This window comes from Solanum pennellii, chromosome 5 (genome assembly GCF_001406875.1).
Source record: "Solanum pennellii chromosome 5, SPENNV200".
Taxonomy (NCBI): Eukaryota; Viridiplantae; Streptophyta; class Magnoliopsida; order Solanales; family Solanaceae; genus Solanum; species Solanum pennellii.
Genome location: NC_028641.1, coordinates 63,956,139 through 63,970,661, shown reverse-complemented (window position 1 = coordinate 63,970,661; position 14,523 = coordinate 63,956,139). Strand labels below are relative to the sequence as shown.

At 31.0% G+C, this 14,523-nt stretch overlaps 1 protein-coding gene across 1 annotated transcript; it reads right to left on the bottom strand.

The window, feature by feature from the left end:
- Positions 1 to 9,303: 9,303 nt before the first annotated feature.
- LOC107019635 (transcriptional regulator STERILE APETALA-like) lies at positions 9,304 to 14,449 on the bottom strand. Its single transcript, XM_015220054.2, has 3 exons — positions 13,827 to 14,449; positions 10,774 to 11,353; positions 9,304 to 10,107 (listed from the first exon to the last, which is right to left on the bottom strand). The coding sequence occupies exons 1-3, from the start codon at positions 14,022 to 14,024 to the stop codon at positions 9,527 to 9,529; spliced, it is 1,359 nt and encodes a 452-aa protein (XP_015075540.1). The 5' UTR covers positions 14,025 to 14,449; the 3' UTR covers positions 9,304 to 9,526.
- Positions 14,450 to 14,523: the final 74 nt, after the last annotated feature.

Genomic DNA, 14,523 nt, shown 5'->3' with positions numbered 1-14,523 from the left:
AAGAACATCAGGGGTGATATGGTGGGAGTGAACAGGGCATGTAAGGATAGTGAAGAGGTGTGTTGTTTAGGTACATTGGTGAGGCAATGATAGTCATTTAGATATGCAGGTTCCTTTGAGTTCTACTTGATTTTCTAGTAGGTACATGTTCCTCAACAGTTTGAATTATGGGATCATTGACATCCGGTTGTAAGATATTATGAAGTGGTGATTTATTCTCTATATCACTTTCACCTTCAGGATCATTAGAATAGGGTACAAATACATATGTATCATAACCAAGATCATGATTAATGGAATTAAGGGAACTAGAAGGAATAGTATGTAGTGATTTGGAAACAGAATCAAAGATACACCTTTTGGTGCAGATGCAAATGGAAAAATAGTTACATAAAATATCACATCTTTAGAAACATAGACTTTCTTGGTGGCTAGGCTTAGTACTTTGTAACCTTTTGTTCCAAATGGATACCCTACAAAGATGTGAGGTATTGTTCTAGGTTCAAATTTTTCCCTATGAACTTTTGGTGTTGTGGGATAACAAAGCCATTCAAAACTTTTCAATGATGAATATTGAGGTTTTCTTTGGTATAGAATTTCAAAAGGACATTTCCCATATAAGTAGCTAAAGGGTAATCTATTTATTATATGAGGGCTGTTAAGATTCATTCTCCCTAATATTTGTGAGGCAAGTGAGACTGAAACATCAACTCTCTGGTTGTCTCTAAGAGGTACTTGTGTTTCCTTTCTACTACACCATTTTGTTGTGGTGTATATGGACAAGATTTTTGGTGAAGAATGCTTTGTATTGGAAATATAGACTGGCTTCATTATTTATGAACTCTAAACCATTGTCTGACCTAATGGTCTTCAGTGATGTGTTGAATTGGTTTTCAATCATGGAAATGAAAGCTTGGATCACTTGAAAAGCATTACTCTTACAACTCAAAAGATGTGTCCATGTGGATCTGCTATAGTCATCCACCATAGTAAGGAAATACTTGCGATTATCATGTGTGATCGATAGTGTGGTAGGGTCCCCAAAGATCCACATTAAGAATCTCAAACAGTTTGGTGGATTGTGTTGTGTTCTTGGAAAAAGGTAATTTGGTTTGCCTAGCCATAGGACAAGCTGGACAAAAAATGGTTGTTTGGATTTAAAAGTTGTGGGTATTGAACTTTTGGTTCTCATTTTTTCAACAGGTACATGATCAAGCCTATTATGCCACAATAAATCTTCATCTCTAGGAAATAAAACTGAATTCGAGACAATTTGCTTATTATCATTGTTTGAAATTGACTCAGTTACAGGAGAATGAAAATTACATGAATGAGAAGCAAATGTAGGAGTTTCTATTACAGAATTGGAAAGGGAAAAACAGGAGGAACTAGCATCTCTCCCAGCACTGTTATACATCAAACACCTTGAGCACAAGAAATACAAACCATCCCTGCACTTACTAATCTCCTGAGGCCTCTTCATTGAAGGGGCCTGCAATAGACAATCAGTATCAGTGAATGTTACAATGCCTTTCAAGGGAACAGTAAGAGAGTGTATGGAAATTAGATTGAATTTAAAGGAAGGCACATACAACACTTTGTACAATGTGATCCTAGGTGTAAGTGTTACATCTCCTAGCTCAGTCACTTTTACTTTCTATCCATTTGGTAGGCTTATCAAAATAGGATATAGCAAAGGTCTAATGTTTGTTAAGAAGTATTTATGGAAAGTCATATGGTTCGATGCCCCCGAATCTAGGATCCATAAGTCTGACTTTGATTCAAAATGTTTGCATGAAAATTTACCAAGATCAATAGAGGAAGTGCAAACTACATTACCTGCAAAGTTTACAGAACCATTCCCCACATCAGGACTATCTGCAATTGCTCCAACATTGTTCACCTGGAAATGATGCAACATTTTCATAACGTTGTGGTATTATTCCTTTGACAGGGTTACATTGTCATCTGCATCCTTCTTCATTTGATCGCCCCTTTCATTAAGCACTGAGTCAATTGGTGTGCCATGAACATTCCCTGCAACCCGTTTGTAGTTGTAGATGGGATTGAAGTTGTATGCCTGTGTGTTCCTGTTGAAATTGGGATTCTTAGTAGGTTGAGATGTTGGATTCTACTTGTTATGTTCATTCTGACTGTTTTGGGGGTATCCATGCAACTTATAACAAGTCTTTCCTGTGTGTCTTGTTCTTTTGCAGAAATCACAAAACAACTGAGATTTGTCCACATAATTCCCTGCAGATGGGCGTCCTGTACTACTGGTAGATCCACGATTGAAACTTCTAGATCCTGAAGAACTAGCATTAAGAGAAGCAGAGTCAATATTTATCACATTATGTGGTTTGTATTTTCGTTGCTTTTCCTCTTGAATTAGGATTGAGAAAGCTTGAGCCATTGAAGGTAAGGGATTCAACATAAGAATCCCTCTTACAGCAGTGTATACTTCATTTGAACCCATGAGGAACTGTATCAAACGACGATCCTGTTCAGCCTTGTGCACATTTTCTTTGCTCCAAATGAACAAACGCAAGTGCAGTGGTTCTTAGTGAAGAGATTGTTGAGTTCTTCCCACAATTTTTTTCATTTTTGTATAATATGCAGTAACATAAAGAGTACCTTGATTCAAATCGTTGATATCCTTTTGAATTTGATACAATTTTGCCCCGTTCGTCTAATCATATCAATTTTCAAGTTCCTACTAGAGTTCCATCGAGTTATTGACATATTCCACACTGTCTAAAATCTCCTTGGACAGAGAATTGAGAATCCACGATGTAACCATGTCATCACAACCTTCCCAGTGCCGAATATGAGTGGAATTGACTTCAGATTTCTTACAATCGCCATTAACAAAACCTAGCTTGTTTTTCGCTGATAATTCACGGAGTACACTTTGTCGCCATGAACCATATCCTCCTCTATTAAAAGGAACTTGAATGAGTGTCGTGCCGAAATTATCGGAAGGATGTAAGTATAACGGATTGCTTGAATCGATCAAGTTGGGTACACCTGCTGTGATATTAGTAGCAGCAGTTGATGTCGATTCATCGATCGCCATGAGAATCAAAATTAAGAATCCAAAAATTCCCCAATACACAGGCTAGAGGAAGAAAAAACACAGGCTAGAGGAAGATGAAATTCTACCGTCGAATCTTAACCACGCTGTGATACCATGTCAAATTCACAACTCCACCATTGATATAAGCTCCATAGGAGCATCTTTCATAATGTGGATTCACTTTGAGAGAATGAAAAACTGTGAATGTTATTGAAGATGTAAGTCTGTATATATACAAAGCTTAGCAAGGCAAAAAATAACTAAGCTACTCAACTAATTAGTTATGTAACAAACTAACAGAACTACAACTAACATGCTGACTCAGCTTATAATTAGGCATCATCTCATCTTAACAGTTATTTCTACCTTGACACAATTAAATAAAATAGAAAATATCACATTAATTCAAAGATATAATTAAAAAGAAATTTTTGTAGAGTTTTAACCCAAACCCTAGATTTAAGTGGGAAGCAATGAAACAAACACATCATTAAAAATAATAAACTCTCCATTACTAATCTATATATTACTAATCTCTGTGTTATATTATTATTTGTACCAAATTAATGACCCCTCAATATATAACCATAGCACGTACTACTAAAAATAAAAGTTTTTTCCTACAGTAAATTAATGAAAATTTATGATATACAATATGATTGTTCCATCTAATTAGCTCATTGGGGAAAAAAAAGCACGAACGAAAATATATCGTTACTGAAATAATAGAAAATTTTTCTACATAAGATATTAGTATTTTTTTCCCCATTATTTCAATAAAAATATCTATAAAATTAACACTAAACATTTCTTAGTGAAAAATAATAATTTTTCAAGCAACGTGATTGATAATTATGTTAGCTTGTGCAAATGTGATTGATAATTTTGGTAAGATATATCTTCTCCAAAAGAATAAATGTTTGAGATAAGATAGTTGAGAGGGGAAAATATTGCACATCATAAATTAAACACACCCTTCAAAGGGAGTATGAGTTATCCTTTTACCAAAAATAGAAATTTTTATTTTTATTTAAGCTATAAACTCAAATTGCTATTGGGATGACACATCAAAATCAAACCCAATCTTTTAATGCATGCAGCATTGCACAGGTGGCTGAAAACTCCGTGATAGAAGTAGTAATTAATTATTATATTGAAATATGAATTGTCCACTCTCTCAAGGTAACTCAAGTGGCTAGCTAGATGGCACTACAAAGTGAATTTTAAGATTTTAAATTAGTAGCAATAGATTAAAAAAATGTATGTAGCATTATGATATACGATATTAAAGGTATATCTTACTTCTATTTCTTTGCATATGGCTAAATACATAATTCCAGTGAAGCAACAAGTTTAACGGGTAATGTTCGCCGGATAGGTTGAGATATTATACAATAAAATTTATGCTTTATTTGGTTATAAGTATAACTAATTTCAAGGCAATTCTATCTTAAAATGCTTTTTAAATGTTTCTATAATCTTGAATTTAATGATAATTAATCTCTTTGTTGTGTGTGTGAAATTTTTTTTATCATTTCTTCATTGATCAAAATGGACAAGTAATTAAGAATAACTAAAAAAAAAAAAGTAGACAAATAATTAGTGTTAAAGAGATTATATATATATATATATATATAAAACTTCCTATTATATATACCTCAATTCATTATTTCGAAAAATGTAGCACTTCTTGAAAATCTTAAGTTTTGAATTCATTTACTTCATAATTAATAAGGGCAAAATAATAAATACACTATATCAATAATTATTTTCTTAATAAGGATGTTAATTTAAAAAAAATAAGTAATTAGAGATAAAAAATGTTAAAATTAAATGGTTTGTTGTAGTGCTGGCTAGGTCCATCTCTAGATTATACTGATTGATTGGTGCAATTGGAGACTAGTGAAATCTGCAACTTGAGTATACTCAATTCATTTAAGGAAAATCAGGTGGCAATGGTATTGGTGAGAACTGAGAAGTGAGCATACTCAACCACACAACTTTAAGGTAGAGTCATTAATAATTCTTTCAAGGAAAATTAAATCAGGTGGCTCTAAAAACTGCAGGATAATGATTAATGTGATTAGTGACTTGTGACTAGCTAGTGAGAACAAGTATACTCCTCCCATTCCTATTTATGTATGTATATATGACACCCATTTAAGATTTTACACCCAGTAAAAAAAATTAAGTTAATTTACTATTATACTTTTATTTAGTATTTTCTTAAAGTTAAGTTTATAATAAATATACATGAACTAATGTATTTTGATTAAGTAATTCGACTAATAAATATGATAATTGATTTGCCTTTTCTTCAAATTTTCTCTATTTATATTTGATATTTTATTTGTGGAAATTACATATAAAGTACTATAGACACTATAACAAAAATAATTTTTAGCGGCATTAGATATTGACACTAATAAAGAGCGCTAAAGTCTTTACCGGTATTAATTAAGTGTCATCAAAACCAATATCGTTAAAGGCTTTAGGGACATATACAGAGAGTGACAATTGTTTCTAAAAATACATATTTAGTTGCAATTAAGAATTAAATGTCGCTAATGATCATTTTTGTTGTAGTGAGATTACGCTAATTGATTTACCAACTTAAAATGTTTCAACAATAAAATTTAATTAACTTTCATAGTTTTACATATATGTCACATAAATTGAGACAAAGGGATTAACATATATTATTTGAAATTTACGTTAATTAACATTATCATAAATTACAATATTTAACAACTTAAAATATTAAAAAAATAATTAATTATCAAAATTTCTCATGTGTCATATGAATCATAATAATTAATAGCTTAAAATATTTTAAACAATTGACTCTAAAAGTATCACATGTACACAAATATTATTTGAAACATACGCTAAAAAAAATATAAAAATAATTAAAAACAAAAAAAAATATTTATAAATTTAGTTAACTCTTCTAATTCTATGTATGTCACGTAAATTAAAATAAATAACGTGATATATCATGTGCATATTGAGCATATATTTTAAAATTTATAAATATTTTGAGCATATATTTTAAAATCTTAATAAATTTATTAATAAAAATTTACACATCAAACTGATCAAGTTTATATTTTAAATCCATTAGTTTATAATATACATTCATCTTTTTGAAATCTTGAATATGATTCTTAATGATAAGATTAGAAAGGAAAGAAAATACATGTTAAGTCACTTTTTTAGGATCATTTTAAATTTCGAATTGAATACTATTCTTAATGATAAGATTAAAAAGGAGAGAAAATATATGTCAAGTCATTTTTTTAGGATCATTTTAAAATTTTGAATCAAATAAAAATAAATTTATAACATGAAAATACTTTTAAAAATTCATAATGTTCAAAACTTTCTCTTACCTTTCTAGTGAAAAATAAAATGTGAAATTTCAGCCGCAAAATACAAAATAAAAAAAGGATAAACAGATTATCTTTTTTACCTTATCAAGATTGTCCGAAAATATACTTCATCAACCTATTGAAATAAATTTGCTTTTTGTTCTATTTATTGAATTAAAAATGTCTTCAATGTATTAAAAATTAGTCAAAAATATTCTTCTTTCTCGTGTAAGATCAAATGTGCCCCTCAATTAATCGTACAATTTTATATGACATTTGAATAAATTTTCATCAAACATGGGACCTGTAGGTTGGTGATACGAGCATATAGATATTGCCAGTTAATGGGGATAGAGATTGTTCTTTTCCTCCTGTACAATGCTTCACTGGCGAAATAAAATTTTTTATTAAAAATAAATTTAAGAATTAATATTTATCAATGAAAAAAATTTGTTTGCATATTTGATATATATATATATATATGTACAGTATAATTTCTTGATAAACGAGGTTTAATTGAGCACCAAATTTATGGTATGTGGCTACACAGGCCACTGCAGTGTTTGGACGAGGAGATAGCAGCAGCTAAAGAGCAATCAATACAAATTGAAGTTCCATTAGCACAGGAGTAGTTCCAGACTTGAGCTAATCATCAGCTAGTCTTATATGTATTTTTGGCTATAATGCATTAGAGTTAAAAGAAAAATAATTTCAAAAAGAAAAAAAGAAGAAGAAGAAGAAAGAAAAGAAAAAATAAAAAGGAAATTTTGTTGTTGTTTTTTTTTTAAAAAAAAGAAACAAATAAAAGTTGAGAAAATAGAAAGAAAAAAGAAGAATTAATAAATAATAATTAAAAAAAACATTGAGAGACAACTGAGCATATAAAGATCTGTTGAAATACATCTAAGGTGTAGAGGGACAGAAGTGTTATTGTTCTACAAGTAAAAAAGAAAAGATCGGAAGTATTTTAGAGTAATTTTCCTGGATAGTTATTTGTGTTTGAGAAATTATCTAGGAGTATAACTTATGTTTGTTTAAACGTTATAATATCACTTAATTTTGTTTATTTTTCTTAAAATATAAATATATTATGTCTCTCCTACTGGGATGTCACGTCACATTAATTATTTCTTTTTTTTGGATCAACAATTTTTTTAAAAAAATTTAGACAACGCATATATTATACCCCAGTAAAAAAAAATTACATAAGAAACTGCAATATGAGTTCCTCCGATTCTTCAAGAAAATATGTGGTTTCCTCCGGTTCTTCAAGAAATAAATTAACGAACTTGCATAAGGAACTGTCTCCTGAGCCTTTATGTAAATTTGATGTCGACCAAAGAAATCGCCATGAGGTAGAATTCAAGTTTTCTTATGACTTTTTTATTTTTGAAGTGTAAGTTGTGAAATAATTTAAATACTTAACATGATATCGGAGTAATTTTCTTAAAATTTAGGGGATTTTTTGCTTGCTTGTTTTGAATCGGATATTTCTATTGTTTGAATCTGTCTAAGCTTTGAACAAATGTTTATAGTATGTGTAAAGATCTTTTTTTACCGTGAACAAAAAACTTTGATTTTTTTACCGTGAACAAGCAACATATATTTATAGATTGTGTGAAAATCAATATTCCTAATATCTTATTTATCTCTAAATATCCAATTAAATTTTTTGTCTTCTTCATCAGTTTCAAGGAACTAATTTAATTTTTTCCTCGACAGCAAGACTAAATTTGTGTATGGATATAATGGTAAATACTAGTAAATGAAATACATGATAAAAATTTTCCCTATAAAATTGAAATATCTAGGTTTTCATAGGGGATGGATTAATGTTTTTTCATAGATACATTAAACAAGTTGTCATTTAAAGAATAAAAAATATATTATTAATAATTCAAAAATGTGACATGACATTCTAGTATGAGAGAGATAATGCATTTTTTGTATCAAGTATATATTTTGAGAAAAATAGAAAAAGTTGAGTGATATTATAAAACTAAAACAAATATAAATGATATTTCTAGGTAATTTCCCTAAAATAATTGACTATTTAGAGAAATTACTCATATTTTAAAGGGCACCAAAAATCAAGACATCTTTGGGGAGGGAGGAATTCTCATAAATAGCAAAACTTGGAACCTAATGAGGCAAAAATAATTATAATTTGTTAATTACAATTCGCATCCGGATACAATTGTATCAATCAGAATGGGTTTTCTCAAAACCAACAAAATTGTAGAGGCCCAATCAAGACTGAGCCATGTAAGAATACTCACCCTAATCAACATAGTTATACAAAATATTGTTGTTTTTCAATTTGTGGCGAAGTGTGTGAGATGCTTGTTGAATATATAGCTAGGGAATGAATCAATCTTGATTCGTCCATTTTGCCTCAATTCTATGAAATCATCACTAGCAAAAGTCTACAAAAACTATGTATTAGTATCAATTTTAATTAAAAAAAAGTCATAGCACAAAGTTACTAAGCACTAATAAAGTTAGAAATTAGTAATTTTTCTTTGTCATAACTACTTGAACTTGTTAATATTCAAATTGAAATAGAACATCAAAAGTAATTAAAACGTTGAAATAAACTTAGGTCTAACTGAACGAATGACAAAAGCATAGTAAAACTTGATAATAACAAACTAGAGAAAGTTACTTAGCACTAATAAAGTTAGAAATTAGTAATTTCTTGTCATAACTCTCAACTATTTCAGCTACTTGAACTTGTTATATTCAAATTGAAGAAAATGTGAAAAAATGAAAAACTAAAGTAAATAATAATTCTGAAATAAACTTAGGTCTAATTGAAAGAATGACAAAGGCATAGTTAAAATGGGAACAACAAACTAGACAAAGTAAAAGATACTACTTTGCATTGCATAAAAAAGCATATAATTGGTAGATTCTTGGTACAAACAGCATATATTCATTCCCCCTCACAATTTTGTTTGTTTTCTCTTCTTTTTCTATTCATCCATGTTGCCTCTACTCTACCTAAATACCTTAAACTCCCACCAAGAATAATACCACAAAAAACAAAAAAAAATAAAATAAAAGATTGTGCATACTACTATGGTGCACCAAAGTCCCACAAATGTATAGTAGCATCACTTGAACAAGCTACCACATACCTTTCATCAGCAATTATAGCATTAACATCACCTATTCTTTCCCCAAAACTATATAGATAGTTTCCATTTTCAATATCCCATACCCTAACAACATTCCCTAGCCACATAAATCCATATCCTCCATTTATGCATCCAACAACTCCTCTTTGGTTGGCACCTCTAACAGTAAACCTTGATCTTTCCTCCAAATTATCCGCCCTACGCACGTTGGCCATGCCTCGAGTGTCAACAGCCACTAGTGTCTCGTTATAGGCATCGAATGATGCAACGATGATCCCTCTTCGGGAAGGTTGTGCTCTTATTATTATGCCTTGGTTTTGTAAGTCAATTACCATTAGCTGAAGGCTTGTACATGCCACGGCTGTCTCTCGAGTTGTTACTCGGATTCGACCAACGATTTCGGTTATTTCGGTTAGTAGGTGCCAACCCATTAAAGCTTCTGGATCTGTTAATTCACCACCAACAAAGACTAGTTCTTCTGTCTCCCTATTCCATATGTGAAATGCCCTCCCTGGAACACCTGAAAAAATGCAAGTGCATCAACTTAAACGAATGTATCGTAACTAAAACTTGTTCATACTTCGAAGAACTGATTGGAAACAAAGCACTTTGTTTATAGACATAGTAGAAAGAATAGAATATACGCCTAATCATTCTTCTCGAATCGCTTATGGACCAGTTTTTCCATAGTGGCATAAAGTTTCAGAATTCAACTTGAAGTCTAATATATAGAATCAAAAAATGTCTTCACTTTTTTCATTCCATATTAATCACAAAAAGTCAAAAATAATTACAAAAACAACTTTAACTTTCAAATATCATTCAACTTTGAAAACAAAATCCTACTCTTTTTTTTTCAAATTTCATAATCAAACGTCTACTTTATTTTATGCGGTGCCTATCGTCACATTTTATGTTGTAATAAAAGGTACCACATAAATTGTTCACTTGGTCAAGAATTTTGACCTTTCATCAAAAGAAAAAAATGAAAAATGACAGCACACAGACCAAGAACTACAAATTAACAAGCCTTACGTAGAATATTCAATAATCAAAACTTTAATCTAAGCACCCTTTTTTCCTCATTATCCACACGCAAATTACTGGTTTTTCATCAAAAGTATAAAAATCAACTTTTAACACTACAACACGCTTAGACAGTTTATGGAAATAATAAAAATAATACCTGCATAGAGTCCAACCCACCATTGGTCAGAGCCAGTAAAATCCACCAAAGCACCATCATTGACTACATCACCTAAATGAGCCCTTCTAGGTGGTGCAGCATCACCAATGACCACAACATGAATATCACCATCTAGAGAAGCAAACACAAGTTGAACATCAGATAAGATAATCCCAGAAACAGCCCTAGAGAATCGGCCTAAACGATCGCGATGATGAGGGTGGTATGTTGACAAATGTAGCCTCCTAGGTAGGAAAAATAATTGAACCGAGCCGTTAGAAAAACCAGCTGCTAGATGATGATCAGACAAGGCTAAACGACGACAGAAGAGACTGTCGTTGTTGTTATTGTTATTGTTGTTGTCATTATCATCATCATCACCTTCCACATTGTTTTGAGGCACGAAATGGAGGGTGTTATAAGCGTATCTATGGTGAAGGAAATTATTGGCTGTTTGATGCCAATATATGTACTCCTCCCTCCATGTTTGCCTGAGAAGCTCGTGGCGGTTCCATATACGCCTTGTTAGGTTTTGCCAGAGCATATCTGAGTGTGACACTGCTTGCCATGTTGAACAAACCTGAATTTAGTAGCCATTACAAAGTTAATATTATTCAGCAACATCATTTAAGAGTATGTAACAACAAAAGTCATGTATTAACAACTAAACTTAATATTAAGCCATGCTATGCTCATGCTTATTAATTAGTGTCATATACAAAATTTATATTTCACAGCTAGAGTCTGGAGAGAACAAAGCATATACAACGCAGAGTTTTCGAAGAATCCTCAACTCAAGTACCCAACATATCAAAATAGGTAACTTATAAGGAAACAGTAACAATATCCTAAACACAACCAACAACAAGAAGCAAGACAGTATAAAACTACAACTAAACCCCTCACAAATAAAAAACAACACCATTTACACCTGTTAACCTTTTACCCTAATTTCAAAAATTGAAGAGTTGTAAATTAGAGGCAAATACATAAATATTTTAGATTAGATTATGAGTTACTATAAGTAAGTATAATTGGATTAAGAGTTATAAGTAAGTATAATTAAGAAGCAAGTAGGGAAAAAAGTAAAAAAGAAAATGGGAAAACCTAATTGTAGAATAAGGATGGAGCCTAGGGAGTCAGAAAGGAGTCAGTTAGTAGGGGGCAGAGTAGAGGTAAACATGGTAGTCAGTCTTAGGGTAGAAGCTAGATTTCATCAGGTGAAGCAACAAAAAATATACTGACATTTCTCTCCTTTTAAATACACCCCACCCCTCCTCCAGGCTTACTAACACAAGCTACTGTTAACACACAGTAACATCCTTCAATCACATAACTTTTAATTACTCATTCTCTTTCTCTCAACTCTCACAAATTAGGTGAAAATTCAAATAATAAATCAACTGAAACATTTTTATTAGTACTAGTTGGAAAAAGATGTGATTTCCCAAGCCAAAGTATTTTTGTTTTTTTTTTAAATAGACAAGGGACAAAAGCATTCTTGAAGAGTCAAAACTGACACAAGAAAAAGAGATTGACTTGAACAAAATCCAAACACATAGATACAAAAATTGAACTGCTTGCTTTGTGGTCCACACAACATACACGAATACCATAAGCACAACCCAATATCAACCTCATCACAAATAAATCTTTGTATATTATTGGGGTCGAGATTAATTATCTTGACCAGGATGAGTTATTGATACATGTATATGAGATAATTTATCATATCACTAATGTATAAATAGTGCGATAAGTAATTCAATATTTAGCTAACACCTTCAACAAAATGCAGAGGATAAAATAGTCTTGTATTAAATTTATACTGAGATTATTATTCTTTCATACAAGACACCACATGACCTCTATTATATCTTTTTTTCTTTCATTTCCAAGAAAGGTGGCCTTATGGCTTTTCTCGTTAGAAACAACGAATCTTTATACTCTTTTTGCCACTTTCAACTTCTTCATATTTGTTTGACCATTGACATCTAATTAAACCAACAATAAGCTAAAACAAAAGCATTTTATCCTAAGAATTCTAAATTAATAATGGTCTACATTTTAAAATGTAGAAATGAAGACAAAAAGACACCATCTATGAGACTTCAATCTAGATTAGTACATATTCAGATACTGTGTGATAATGTTTTTGTTGTCCTTTAGCTACCTGAGATGAGAATGTGGGGGACCAGAAAACATAAAATAGTAACCCAAAGGATTATAAAAAAAAGCTTTTTTTTATGGTTTACCTAAATCATATCAACCAAACATGTTGGAAAATTAAAGAAAAAAAAGTAAAACTCTAAAAAAAGAAGAGTGAGAGAGAATGAAACCAAATAGTGAAACAAAAGAGAAGGGTTTGTGAATTGCAAACATCTCTAACTAAATATACACATTCTGTTGGCAGTACTTACTAGAGTTTGAAAAAGGTCATGCAACAAAAAGGAAATGAACTTCAAGAGAAACCAAAAGAACCCTTTTTTCCTTATGACTATATGCTAAAAATGGATAACCTAAAGTATGAAAATGATGGCTGTATTACTCTATATTCCTTTCAACAAAGGGAACTAGTAATTAATTTCATCATCAAGAAACTACCAACAAAGAATTAAAATTAAAGAAAATAAATTCAAATTCTGATGCACAAGTACAACCTTCCTCAGACTTAAATTTATAGTTTTGATGATGCTCAAATCTTTACATCCTGCAGCCTACATGCCTAGCTATTTTAAAATAGCATACATCATCAAGTACTTGCAAAATTTTACTTTATCCATCAACCATTTCTTCACTTTTTCAGAAAATCTTTAATGCAAATCTACATATTCTTGTTATGTTATGTAACACTATAATTGGTCAAACAAATTAAGCCCCCCACAAATAATATAATTATGTAAAAATCATTACAACAATTTCATCTTCTATTTTTTAATGATTCAAACGCACAATCTTAGAATTGAAAATGAGAGTGAGGAATACTTTATCATACGAACAACTCTTGTATACGACTAGTAATTTAATTTTTTTTTAAAAAAAAGGTGCCTTACCTGATAAATAAGAGCTAGGGCTTGAGCAGCAGCCAAACGGCCAAGAGAATGTGAAGCATCAATAGCAACTAACAAAGCCAAATCCTCCACAAATGGCTCAGGCCAAACATCATTTCCAACACGTCTACCTCTCCTAGAAGAAGAAGGTCCTTCTCCTCCTCCTCCTAAAGATGATGGTGGTGATTGTGAAGACGACATATATTTTTTTTATTTGGACCAAAGTTTTGTTGTGAGAAATAAAGATACTACGAACTTCTATTTATATACTAAGAAGAATAAGAAGAAGTACAAAGTGAAATAAATAGGGTTCTTGAAGTTTTAGTAGTAGTAATGATGAGTGAATGAATATTTTTTTTTTGTGTGTGTGTTGTGTGTGTATGTACAAATAAAAAATTGGACGTTCTCTTGATTTGTCACCACTTGGTTTTTCTTTGTCATTCTAAGACGGCGGAGAAGAACATGTCTTTGACCTCTATGAAATATTAGTATAACGGAAGGAAGAAGAATAGAAGAAACTAATGGTTTCTTCCATGACTCATTTTTATTATATTAATAATACTAATAACTTGATACGTCCACTCCTTGTGTTCCCTTCTAAAAAAGATAAACTTTTTTTACTCTTTTGATCAATCTATTCTATGTACTTTCTTTTTCACTCAAGTGTTTTATTGTACTTCCAATTCATATATGTGGGTGT

What these genes read in the sequence shown, in the direction of transcription:
- LOC107019635 (XM_015220054.2), bottom strand. Translation starts at nt 14,024, where the DNA reads ATGTCGTCTTCACAATCACCACCATCATCTTTAGGAGGAGGAGGAGAA. An exon ending in CCCTAGCTCTTATTTATCAG is followed by an intron (nt 11,354 to 13,826) that starts GTAAGGCACCTT and finishes TACTAAATTCAG; the next exon opens with GTTTGTTCAACATGGCAAGC. An exon ending in GTGGGTTGGACTCTATGCAG is followed by an intron (nt 10,108 to 10,773) that starts GTATTATTTTTA and finishes GCATTTTTTCAG; the next exon opens with GTGTTCCAGGGAGGGCATTT.